This window comes from Rosa chinensis, chromosome 3 (assembly GCF_002994745.2).
Source record: "Rosa chinensis cultivar Old Blush chromosome 3, RchiOBHm-V2, whole genome shotgun sequence".
NCBI lineage: Eukaryota > Viridiplantae > Streptophyta > Magnoliopsida > Rosales > Rosaceae > Rosa > Rosa chinensis.
The window spans coordinates 38,320,139-38,333,863 of record NC_037090.1 but is presented as its reverse complement, the minus strand read 5'-3'; the positions used below and the strand labels follow the sequence as shown (position 1 = coordinate 38,333,863).

Here is a 13,725-nt window from a genome sequence, read left to right as displayed (position 1 = left end):
GGAGATGGGTTTAGGAATCAACTCCTCGGGAATCAATACTGATTCATTTCTTCTCCTATTCCAGTTGTCTCCGATTCATGATTATTTCCATTCCAAGTAAGTAAACATGCCATAAATTGCAGATTTTAAAATTTAATAAAAGAAGGGCAATTTCAGGTATTTTGAAAATTTAACCTTAAGGGTTGTTTGCTTAATTAATACTGATAATAATAATAATAATTCCGATGTAAAAGTAAAAATGATATAACAGAGGCGTTATCTGGTGTTGGTCCGACGCGTAAGATAAGGTGAGGAATGAATTCCTCCTCACTGATGTTGCGTCGGTTCTTGTGCTTCAACGCCTCGCCTCCATCTTCTTCTTCTTCTTCTATTCTATGCTTCTCTTCCAGCAGGAATAGGAAGCCCCTAGTCTTCTTAGGCTCTCCTCAGGTGCCCTCTCTCGCCTCATATTACGTGGATATGAATGATAAAATGTGCGTTTCGTTAATTTTTTTTTATTGCCGCTAAATGTGCGTTGTATCGAAGGTCTCTGCAACTGTTCTTGACGCCTTGCTGAATGCATCCGGTGGCCCAGATTCTCTGTTTGAGGTGTGTTTTGGTTCAACTTATATGTAACTGCTTAGTTTACTTCACATGTTCTGCTTTCCATTTGTTTTGGCCCATTTTTACTATTCTGTTTTGTTCTTGCTTTATGATATATAAGGAACCCCATCTTATAATGGCTCTACACAAAATGGTTATGTTTCATCTTGCATTCGTGTTTACATATAATTAAAGGTTTTGTAATATTTTGTGGAAGGAGAGCGCATATTGGATGTTCTAAAATTAAGAAGAGAGTTGAGGTTTTGGTATAGTAACCTTATCAATTGGTGGCTTGTGCTTTAGTTTTTTTCCTTGTCCTTGTGTTGGTTCCTCATAGGGCATAGCTAAGGCTTATTTATTTATTTTTCCCTCAGTTCTGCCACTCTTGTTGAAATTTAGGCTTTCCTTGAAGAAATTATCTTTCATACAAGCAACGTTATTTTTCTTATGAATTGACTTTGACTAATTGCTTTGCAAGATAGATGACTAATTTGTATGATTTAGGTTGCAGCAATTGTGACTCAACCACCTTCCATGAAGAATAGGGGGAAGAAGGTGCTGCCGTCTCCTTTAGCACAACATGCTCTTGACAGAGGCTTTCCTTCAGAGCTCATTTTCACACCTGCACGAGCTGGAGAGGTAATTTGGTATCATCTTTTGTTATGTATTGCTTATAATTTTATAAATGACCTATATAGCCATTAGTTACAACAGAGTTAACTGTAAAAACATTTTGGTTAGCCTTTGTGCTGTATAACTGCAATCTTTCAGTTCTTATACTGATGAAAATCATAAACTCACAACTCTTGTAATAGTATTGCATTGTTCAGTTTAGTGGGAGATAGTTTGAGATGATTATGAAGCTCCACAATTTCTTCTTTAAGTGGATATTGACATGTGTGTGTCTGTGCGTGCGTTCGTATATTTTAAATCTTCCATTTACTAAATAATCAACCATAGGATTACACATGAACTCTTGTTTACATGCCCATGGCCCCAAATTATTTGCTGACTTGGTATCTCTTTAAATACGTAATTAGTGTTTTCTTATATTTTTAAATACATGCACTGCAGAACCTTTTAAATTTTAGCCTGCAACATGAGCAATGTTTTATTATTTCATGTTATATGAGACTGCAGTTTACATTGAAATTATTGATTGATATAGTAATGCTGTGTTTCTCTGTTAGTTATTTCTTTTATTAAGGTTTTAACTTGGGTGACATGGTACCTAATTTTGGATCCAATTTGGTTGAGAAATTTTGTATTCTGTTATGGGTAGCATCCCATCGTTTGCTATATTGTTTGACCTACCATTTCTTTTAACTTGCTGGGATACCAAGTGCAATTTTACTTTGTAGGCATAATTACTAGGCCAGTAAAAATAATATGGCATTTCATACATAACCATGGGAGTAGCCTTTTAGCAGTAGCAGTGATCCAATACTGTTTCTTGTTACATGACAATGATTATAAGAGTTTTCATATATATATTCTCAGTGTTTCTTTACATTACTGTTTCTGAAGATTTTGACACTTTCAGAAAATGGTCATTTTATTTGAAGAGGGCTCATATATGCATACTGTATGTGCAGGATATGTTCCTGTCCAGCTTAAGAGCTTTGAAGCCAGAACTTTGTATCACTGCTGCATATGGGAACATTTTACCTAGCAAGTTTCTTAATATCCCGACTTTGGGTTAGTTGAATGAAATTTTCTAACGACGTTTATACTGTTTTCTTTTCTGCAACATATGAACACAAATGAACCATACTTGTTAGTTTATGTTTAGTCATCAAGACATTAGAATTCTGTCTATGACTATTCAAATGTGATGAGGATATCATAGTCAAACCTTTTAAGGTTTATGAGCGAAAGAAATGGAAAAAGAGAGCAGCTAGTCATTCCCTTTCCATATGGTTTGATTAATTGCTTTCATTCTAGAAGTCTCTAGGCGGGTGTCTTTCAGTTTCAGTTTGGGATTTTTAAGGTTTCTTTATTATTTCAGTTTTAGTTAGGAGTTTAAATTCCTTTATTAAGTCTTTTATGCTTTAGTTCTGTGAAGTGTAATAGCCCTAGCTATGAAAGAGTCTTTAATGCCAGTTAATATGAGCTATCTGCTCAAATATAAATAAGTGTAAGTGCCAAGTGGCCAGATATGTCTTGATGAATAAAAATTCAGAGTGTTTCTGAGTTTTCCTGAGATTGGAGTGTTGGTGTGAAGCCTTGTGTGTGAGTGAGAAACCTGGGAGGGATTCCTAGTTCTTAGTTTTCACTTTCTACCCTACAAAACCCTGTGCGTTAAAGCCCTAAACCTTAGAGTTTGTTGATCCTGGTGTCTAGGCAGTGAATTTACTGCATCAAAATGCATGGCTATGTGATAAGCATGTTTACTTGAGTAGGGAGTTATTCCAACGTGCACATTAATTAAAAAGAATCAGGAGAAATTCTGGGCCCGCATGTGCCCTACATGAATTGAGGAAGTACATTTTGAATTCATTATTTATTGTCTTGGCTAGAATGTATTGTGTTAGTTTCATCTGGACCAGACGAGAGTGGTTGCTGGAGTCTCATTGTTAATATTCATTCATTCTAAAGGCATTTGATGATCAACCCCGCCAATCCTCAGCTCATTCTCTTTTCCATAATATGGACTAAAGTTCCTCCTAGTTGAGGGTGTTAGCTTGGATAATTGCTCTAGGAAAAGTTTGATACCTGTGCCATGGTTCAGAGGAGTTATTCCAATGTTCACATTAATTGAAAAGAATCTGGAGAAATTCTGCGTTTGCATATGCACCACGTGAACTGATGAAGTGCATTTTGAATTCATTATTTATTGTCTGGGCTAGAAGGTATTGTTGTTAGTTTCATCTGGACCAGACAAGAGAGAGTGGTTGCTGGAGTCATCTGGTCAGTATTCATGTAAATCATTCTGAGGGCATTTGATGGTCAACCTCTCCATTCCTCACCTCATTCCTTTTTTCCATAGTATGGGCTATAGTTCCTCCTAGGTGAAGGGTGTTAGCTTGGATAATTGCTCATGGAAAGGTTTGACACCCGTGCCATCATCCAGAGGCGAAGGCCTGATATGTGTCTTTCCTGTAATTGATGTGTACTGTTGAGATTTTTCAGAATGTGTGAAGCATTTGTTTTTATGATGTGCAGTTGCATCAACTCTATGGAACAGGGTTTTTGGGGAGTCAAATCTGAGTTGGGACAATCCAGCAGATGGTGTTGCCTTATTCTGTGAAAGGCATGAGATATAGAAGTCTCTTTATGGGAGAGAAGGGTTTGGTCTTGGGAAGATGCACTGTAATGGCTGTTTCTCAGGTCATTTGTATGGAGAGAAACAAGAGAACTTTCAATCATGTCAAGGGTGAAGGAGGAACTCGAGTTTTTGTTGGTTTAGGAAACTCTATGGGCATCACTTTCCTCATAATTCAGTCGTAGTTCTTTCTATGCTTTACTTTAGAACTGGAATGCTGTTGTTGTTAAGTTTATGTTGTTTTGCTTGAGTGCAGTCTCATTTCTTTAGATAATGTTGTCAGTGAACATCTTGTTCCTCATGTTTGTACTTTTTAAATTTTTTAAGAAGAATGTTCTAGTGAGAAATAAAATTAAGGTCTGAATTTTGCTTTCCCTCATGGTCATCTCTGCCAGCATTGTTTCTCAATCAAAAGTGACTACCTTCTCAGGCACAGTAAATATACACCCAAGTTTGCTGCCGTTGTATCGTGGTGCAGCACCTGTTCAAAGAGCTTTGCAGGTGTTTTGAGATTTGGTATTCCTTATTTCATATAATAATGGAAATTAGCATATATGTTAGCCACATGTAAATTATTGCGAAAATTATAACTTCTGCTAGCCGCGTGTAAACTTTCTGACTCTGGATATTATCTAAATTTTTTATTTTCCAAATTAGGATGGTGTCAAAGAAACAGGAGTATCCTTAGCATTTACTGTCCGTGCACTGGATGCTGGACCTGTGATAGCCAGTCAAGGACTGGAAATTGATGATCAAATTAAGGTATTAACAATGCTTATATGAAACTTATGGGTGCAAAAGTTTTAGATTTTATACGTGATATTTCTACTTCTCAGAAAAAGAATGCATAATTCTTAAGTCTGAGTCAAATACTGATTTTTCTGGAGGAAGTAGTAGTGCACAAGTTGTGGTGGAAGATCTTTGATACATGCTATCTTATGTGTACATGTTTTTTGTTTTTCGGTACCGACAAGTAAGTTGAAATTATTGGCCAAAATAAAGGGAAAATGGTTGACCTTTATATCTGTGATGCCAAAGTTATGGGTCCAAGTTAGCAATGGCCCATATAGATCAAGCAGTAGCTGTACCTTCGCAAGATCTACGAAACATGGTGGTTTCTGTGTGCTTGAGGATACAACAATGATAGCCAATACTGATGTTTATTCCTTACATTGAAATTTTCCCCTCTGGAATAACCTTTTAGATTATTCACAAATATCAAAATTATGTTAGGGTTGCTGCAACTTCCGAAGCAGTTCCTCATTATATCTATTCTGGGTAAATGCAGGCACCAGATTTGCTTGCTCTCCTATTTTCTGAAGGTACGCTTTATTCTGTTAGTCCCCTTGTCTTAAAAACCTATCTCATGGATTGTAACTGATTCAAGAACAGTTCTCTTTGTTTTAATTTAAAAAAAAAAAAAAAAATCTATATTGCCTCTTCAGTTTCATTAACAAGAGCCACATGTTGCTACATAAGGTGATGAGTCTTATAATATATATATATATATATATATATATATATATATATATATATAGAGACTTGTATATATATGTATATATGTATACTTTCTATGATCTCCACATGTCTTGTCTAAGATTTAATCTCTCTCTCTCTAAACACACACACATATATGTGTGTGTGTAATTATTTTTTTTTTGTTTATTTGAAACCTATCCGGTATCCTGTTTCTGAATTTATTTTTATGTCAATGGAAAGTAGATTGGTCCTGTATCATTTCCAAGACCAAAAAAAAAAAAAAAGCCCTAAGTAACTAAATTAATAGGTATTGAAAAAAGATGCAGATTGCTCTGAAGATTCCCATCTAATCTTTCTTTTCCAAAGTACAAATTTACGGCATGAATACCTCATTTGCTTTGAAGATTTCTAAGGCTGCCTCACCAGACGGCCAATAAATGTTGACACGTCTTATTTCACATATACCACTGTCCTGTAGTACATTTACATTGAACAGTCGCTGTTGTGCTCCATAGTTTAGTTGATCTATTTAAGTACGATCAATATCACCAGTTTACTGTTGCTTCAGTTACAAATCATTTAAGTAACCTACTTGCTTATTATGCAGGATCCAAACTATTGATTCACCAGCTTCCTTCCATATTTGATGGTTCAGCTAAATTAAAAGCGCAGTCCCAGGATGACTCTAAAGCTACATTAGCTCCAAAGGTAGTTAACTAAGTAGTATATTTGTTTGCTGCAGCAGAGCGGTGGCCTAAGATGTTTTTAATGGTTAGTTTCTTGTGCAAGTATAATTTATTTTGTGTTACATAGATTTCTCCTGAGGAGTCATGGCTATCATTTGATCAGGAAGCTGTAGTCCTACATAACAAGGTATGGTCTTTCCTTTTCCTAAGATTTTATTACAGAGTGACAACTTGCAACCTCTATAGGTTCGTGCATTTGCAGGATGGCCTGGAACTCGAGCTAAAGTTGTAGTTGTTGACAACAAAAATGGTCACCGCAATATACTGGAGCTTAAAATTATCACAACCAAAGTTTGCAGCCAAAGCAATATTCATGTCAACCAAGCGGATGACATCTCTTTTCGAAAGGGTGCATTAGTATTCCCCTGTGGTGGGTCCACATCACTTGAGGTGCGTTTGCATTTAACCAATATCTGATACTGTCTAGTATTACTGCTAGGATAGGATCATGACATACGGTTATGCCGTCTGTTTTCTGAACCATTTCTAGTGCTCTCCAAGGTGTTGTTCTTGTAAGAACACATTTACCAAAATTGTTTTGGAACACATTCTATCCAAACACCAACTTTCAAAAGTCATGTGTTACTTTCTTGTTTTATTTATTGTTGTGTTCCCCCCACCCAAAAAAAAAAAAAACAATAAGAAGAAGCCTTTCTGTGATCTATCCTATTACAAACTGAATCTTACGATTTTGCCTTTTTTTCCTGTAGTTTGTTTATCATCTACCTAAACACGTCGGAAGAATATGGAATGGTGCATTTGATACCACCAATTCTCCGACTAAATGTACATTGTGCTTTCAAATTGATATATATATTTTTTTGGCAACTTGATCAGGTGCTGGAGATTCAGCTTCCAGGTAAGAAGGTTATGAATGCAGCTGCCTTCTGGAACGGTTTACGTGGTCAACAACTTAAAAGATTTGTTGATGAGTAATATTGTAGGTTCTTTTTTTCCTTCTTTTCTACTAATTCATTTAGTTAATTTCATTGGAATTGATACTCGATCAAAGATGGGCAGATGTAATGTTATCAGAAAATTGTTAAAATTTGGTATTTGTAATAATACTAATAAATAGCAGATTTCTCGAGATAGTTTCTTATGAAGTGTGTGGTTATAGCATCTAAAAGGGGATCATTTCACTTTTGGAAGGAAGAAAGGGTGAGAAAGGAAGTGTTGGAGGGGGCGTAGGCTGATAAATTAAAAATCAGTCTTATTTTTAAAAGCGAGGCTGACAATGTAGAATTCCTGATTCATTTTATGCTCAGATTATCGTCGAAGCATCGACAATGCTAAAAGGGCACTTTTTTTTTTTTCCTCTCTCTCTTGAATAAAGCACTTTTCTCTTTTATGATGCGTAAAGTGACATGCGAATATGTGGCTTTTCTTTATTAAAACAAAATAGCCACAGTATATCTAAAGGAGCTTTGCAAGTTTTGAAAAACAAATTATTATAATTTAATTTATTTTATAGAATTCCCAAGCAGGTCAATAAATTCAAAAGCCTTTCCAAGTAGATTTATGTTTCCTTACGAACAAGGTTGGTTGAAAATTTGTTCAAGGTCCGATGTTTCCTAATCATGTTTTTTGCCCTTGCTTCAATTAATTGTGTTTATGCTGTCTATTATTGTCAAACAATAACTAGCTTATCGTCGAAGGATAAACTTTATTACAAAGTCACAAATCCGACAGTAACTATATTACTATTGAACAACTACTGAATACAAACAAGAAATCCTGAATCTTTAAGGACTTCTTCAGACTCCGTTAGATCTAGTAGTTGTGGCTTCTTGTTGTGCCGTCGGTAAGAATGCGGCAAGGATTGGCTGGGTTTGTTTGGTGATCTGGTAAGGATAGAGGTGACAAGTACAATGTTAGTGCTCGTTGATTTGATGTAAGAAGAAGAGTAGGGGTGGCGTTTTGCTGGAAATCTTGACGGCGGTGATGATAGGTGGGCAGAAGATGGCCAGTGCTTTTGCTAGCTTCGCTTGTGTTTGGGGTTGGGCCTTGGGGCCTGGACTCAAATTTGGGTTATCTGGGTCGATTTCATGGGCTTTCAAGGAGGGTGCCGTGCCACCCTCACTTATTACTTAGTGATTTGGGCAGGCCTGGCCTAAAAAATAGACATTCTTGAGCAGTTGAGTTGATATATGGTCTAAGGCCAATCGTGTTCAGATCATGATTTCTATCGGAGTTGGTAATTATCTGGGATAAGACTAATTTTTTTCAAGCAGCTTATGGGTAAAGGGTTGCTCCTATTTGTTTGCTAGGAAGGTGTTCTATTAGTACCACAATGACCTACAAGCTAATGGGAGGCTAGTCAATTTTTTTCCCCCTAGGAGACACTGAGTTGTTTTTTGTTTATAAGATAATAGCAAATTCAAAACAGATTTGTAATGAGTTGCATTTACTTGATAGAGTTTCGGGATTCTTATCTGTTGTCCTATTCAAGTACATGTTACACTCTAGCCCCTTTTTTAATTACTATTAACTCTAATTATATAAATATCCATTTAAAAAAAAAACTACTTAATACAAAAGAAATTGGAATTGATATCACTTTTTGACAATGAAAAGTTTATTCTTTGACAATAAAAAGTTTATTGGTTTGAAAATCAATTTCTAATTGTCACATGCAGACTGAAATAAACTTCTAATTGACAGTTTTAAGTTGTTATAATTTCTGTTTTTAAATTTAATGCATGTGGTTGAAATCCAGTTTTCCCTCATTGTCCCTTAAAACTATCCATCCTTTTCCATTTATCTATACTATAAAAAAAGGCTTGCGGTTTGGTGTAACTGGCTTCAACAAATTTTGTCAGTTATGTCACCACTATGTTAAAACAAATAGAGTAGCTAGAAGAGCACTCTTTGCTAGTTGGTGCCTGGTTGAATACATGTTTTCGGTTGAGACTTGTGATATCATTTCAACATGTTCTCTAAATGCTTATTGTAATCAGGAGTTAGACTCATTGTTCTCCTCTTGTATTTGACAGTTTCATTAATTAAGGTTTGAGGGCGACTGCATCATTCCTTTATTAAATAAAAATATAAAATAAAATTTAAAAAAAAACATAAAATTGAGAAAGTGAGTGAGAAGAAAACTTTCACATTCTCCTCATAGGGGTGTAAATGAGCCGAGCCGGAGCTAATACCAAGGTGATCATGTTTGGCTTATTTGATTTTTTATTGAGCTCGAGTCGGGCTAAAGCTTGAAATTTTTTTTCCATGATCAAGCTCGGCCCGGCTTGAATATTTTTCTTAAGCTCGAGCTAGGCTCGGCTCGGCTCAATTTATTGGACGAGCTCGAGTTTGAACAGGCTTGTCTTGGCTCATTTAACTCTAAATTAAAAAAAAAAAAATTAAAAAGGAAGAAAGTAAATTTAAAATAATAATCCAAATTTGATGACTAACCATCACACAAATCTCTTTTGACTTTATTGTAATATGTTTTACTTAAATGCTCAGATTCTTTTCCAATTGAAAAGGAAGATAATAAACTCGAGCTACTCCAATAAATTCCAATTGGAGAATAGAAAATTATATTTTTATTTATATTATAAATTTTCATGAGTCGAGTTTTAACAAACTCGAGCTACTCACGAGTTAGACGAGCCGAATATATTATTGTTCAAGCTCGGCTTGTTATTTTGTCGAGCTTATTATTGAGCTCAAGCTCGGCTCATTTATCTTACGAACACAAGCCGAATGAGCTAAAATCGAGCCGAATATGAGTCGAACACGAGCTGTATCGAGCCTATTTACAGCCCTATCTCCTTATTTCAACAATAACACTTGTATCGCATGGATATAAAGTTAGTAATTTAAAAGCAAGCTATAATTGGGGTTATAATCTAAATAAATTTACAAAAAGCAAACTTACAATTATTCCCACTAACCAAACTGATGTATAATAAATTAGACCCAGAGCAAAAGCAGTGTTTATTAGCCGATGCTTTGTGGGCATTTTATTAGACTGAAGATTCTAACCAATGTTTTCTAGCCAATGCTTTATGGAGCATTCTATTTGACTCTAAAATTCTAGCCAATAAGCAACAAATCTCCTTGTAATTTAGTCATATAAATACCAACTCTCAGAGTTGGAGTGTATCAATCAATCATCTCTACTCTTTGCTTAATGGGTGCTCTTAATTATCTTTCCAACTTTTGCACTGTCACTAGAACAAGGACCAAGAGGAAAACAATGCAGGTACTCATCATAATTATTACATACCAATTGGGCAATAGTAGAATGACTAGAATCATGAAATTAAACACTTCATCCTTGTACTAGTTCTCCTCCCCAGCTTTAATTCCACTCTATCTGCATATATGTATGATGTATCAATAGAATAGGTGCAGATGCCATAGCTAGTTTCCTCTGAGGAGTTGTCTGCTGAAACATGGATTATGTTTTCCCATTGATTCCCAGAAAGGTGAGATCAATGTCAAAATGGATTGTGATGGCTATGAAAGAAAAGTTAAGAAGGCTGTTTCGACTATGAAAGGTCTCTGTCTCTCTGTCTCTCTCCAATTACATCTATAGTCAACAAACCATGCACTAATAGTACGCAGGTGTAGAAAGTGTGGAGGTGAACCGAAAACAAAGTCGGGTAATTGTAAACGGGTATGTGGAAGCAAACAGGGTTTTGAAGAGAGTTAAGAGTACGGGCAAAAGAGCTGAAATTTGGCCATACATCCCTCAACATCTTGTCCATTATCCACACGCCTCCGGAGCCTACGACAAAAGGGCACCACCAGGTCACGTTAAGAATACATTTGCTTTTCCGGCCTCTGATGCATCTGACAACAACATTGTCTCATTTTTCAGTGATGTCAATGTAAATGCTTGTTCTATAATGTAGAATCTTACAAAATCAAACAACTTGCCTTTAATTTCCTTCTTAATCAATCATACCATAGTTGACTACTTGATTCCAGAGTTTGAATAAATCAAATTCTAAATGTCAATGGACATCAAATGTTTGGCTCAATTGATTTGAGTGTGTTATCAACTTATCTAATGTAGAACAACAAACACGATCATTAAAGTTGGAAAGTATATATTTACATTGCGGTTTATCGTATATGGAGATTAAGAACTAGCTATGAATCATATGGCTTTAGGTCATTGAAAATCATTTGCATAAACAAATAAAATGAAAACATATGGATTTTGAAAGCAAAGGTTTTTTTTGAGATTTTTATTTAAAAATTAGATTAAGTAATTTCAATGACGAAAAATAAAATAAAAGTAAGATAGATAGATAGAATGATGGAATGCATAACACCATAGGACCACTATGGAGTTCAAGATTTTCCTCTCAAATTTGAAATCATATAAAATGATGATTATTAATTCAAATGATGTTTTCCATGTTTTGTCAGGTCTCTACTTAACATTTAAAGGCTGAAAAGAAAGCTAAATCCATTACTTGTAATTGCATTGATTATTTCCTAGGCATAAAGAAGAAAGAAGGTGTATAATTTAATCATCATACTTCTCGATTTCAATCCTGATTTCCTTAAGGTTACAAGTAACCGAAATTTGGCGCATTAAGTTTTGTCATCAATTGTAACTCTCTATCAATTATTACCATAAGTATAAGATAAAAAAGTACTTTTGATAACAATACCTTGCGAAACAATTTTAAATACTACCCGACATTCAAGAGAAGAATCACCAGAGTTAAGAGTGATCGGAGAACCACAATTGAGAGAATCTGAAATGGAAATAGAATTAAGCAATGAGTATTCCACCATACTCATGCCATAATATCAATTGAAGGGAGCCCTTCTAATGAGGACTACTAAAATGAGGATTAGTTGAGGACTTTCTAAATAACGGTTTGGAAGACCCACTTTTCGATTACATTATGACAAATCAACCGTTAGATGTTTATGTATGCATGAGTGGTCCTCATTAGAAGGGCTCCCATAAATTGAAATACAAATTCTCCAATTCTATATTCCAAGTCCAACTCATCATGACATAGATAAAGGAGGGCTAAACCTAAACCATACATTAAGAGTACAAAAAAAAACTAAAGCAAGAGTACACAAAGCATATGAATAACATCAATTTTCCCAATTACGCATAGTAAAGGAGCTATAAACCATTCTAACAGAAAATTTCAATTATGTATTCATCTAATTATATGTTTTATTGTACATCCTCTTATACCCAAAACCATAGCAAACTATAAACACGAATACTCAGTAGTCAGATGTAAGGAGTCAAATTTAAAGTAAGCTAAAGCTGGGAATCCATATGAAAAATTAGGTTACTTGCAATTGGAAAAATGACCTAATAAAAAATTCTCTTAGCTGCTTGATAAAGATCCTATGATCCGATGAGACTCTCTCTCTCTCTCTCTCTCTCTCTCTCTCTCTCTCTCTCTCTCTCTCTCTCTCTCTCTCTCTCTCTCTCTCTCTCTATGTGGATCAAACCGGTGATCAAAATCCAACCCTCCCTCTCTTTCTATCTGAAATACCAAACATGGAGGCCAGATGGCGTGATAGGATCAGGACAGCAGTGAGGGACAAAAACATTAAAGAACAAAGAAAAGAGGGCAAAACTGTCACTTCACTTTTCATTGAACATTAATGAATAGTGAATTCACGTTTGATTTTTAGTATAGATATACCTTATTCTTTTACTCAAATTTTTTATATAATTTATAGGACAATTCTTAGGTTCAGCCTTGGGGTGAACGAGCATATTCACTTCTATTGTCGATTAACATACTTTTACTTAATAAATTTATCATCCAACGGTTCATATCTTAAATTAGCTTTTAAAGACCATCTCTGTAAAAATTCAATCGAATAAGAAATCATTTAATTATCTAATTGAATCAAATAAATGGATGGTTCTAACAACACTTACTACTATTATGATGAATCGTCTATGTATTTCATAGAAATGACTAGCTAAAAGCTCTTCAAGTTGATTGATTTTTTATAGAGCTAATCTTTTTATGTGTTATGCAGGATGAATGGTTGGATTAGAAAATTATAAAGTTAAAATGCATTAATTGCAATAGAGGGTGAATATTGTTCACCCAGGGGTGAACTTAAGAATTGTCCTAGTTTATATAAGGTCAGTTGCATACTCAAATTGTTCCATACCTGACTATTTGACTATTTTACCCTTCCACCTAAGAAAACCAACTTTCTCTCTAAACTCCAAGTCGCGGTTCTCAATCCTCCTCCATTCACAGTGTTCCCGCGAATCCAATTCCAAGCCCAAACCCCAAATCGAAACCATTATGATCGAGAATCTGACCCAAATTTCTCTCTTAGATTCTGATCTGAGCTAGAGATGGAGCTCGGGCTCAGATGGGGGCGATCAGATCACCGATCATGTCGTTGGAGTCAATAGCTTCAACCTTCTCGCCAAATAATAGTACTGCTTCTTCACCGTTCATCTATAATCGGAGATCAAAGTTATTTTGTTGACTATCTCAATCAGACACTGCACCAGAGCACCTTTATCTTCCTCTATAGCTGTATTTTTGCTCTGATCTCAATAAGTGACACCGTATCTGATTTGATTGATTCTAGAGGACTTGGTATTGAAAGAGAGCGAAAATGAGAGCATGTATTAGTAGTCGTCTAAGACCCCGTTTGGGATTGCTTCGCTTTTAAAAA

General features: G+C 35.4%; 2 protein-coding genes across 2 annotated transcripts; both read left to right on the top strand.

Annotated features, from left to right (window-relative positions):
* Nucleotides 1–267: 267 nt before the first annotated feature.
* Nucleotides 268–7,178, top strand: LOC112195367 (methionyl-tRNA formyltransferase). Its single transcript, XM_024335780.2, has 11 exons — nt 268–429; nt 526–588; nt 1,087–1,221; nt 2,178–2,280; nt 4,278–4,348; nt 4,505–4,609; nt 5,136–5,169; nt 5,934–6,034; nt 6,140–6,199; nt 6,259–6,462; nt 6,910–7,178. The coding sequence occupies exons 1-11, from the start codon at nt 295–297 to the stop codon at nt 7,006–7,008; spliced, it is 1,110 nt and encodes a 369-aa protein (XP_024191548.1). The 5' UTR covers nt 268–294; the 3' UTR covers nt 7,009–7,178.
* Nucleotides 7,179–10,199: 3,021 nt separating this feature from the next.
* On the top strand, nt 10,200–10,937 carry LOC112191703 (heavy metal-associated isoprenylated plant protein 21). Its single transcript, XM_024331106.2, has 3 exons — nt 10,200–10,282; nt 10,505–10,580; nt 10,648–10,937. The coding sequence occupies exons 1-3, from the start codon at nt 10,211–10,213 to the stop codon at nt 10,935–10,937; spliced, it is 438 nt and encodes a 145-aa protein (XP_024186874.1). The 5' UTR covers nt 10,200–10,210.
* The last annotated feature ends 2,788 nt before the right edge of the window (nt 10,938–13,725 follow it).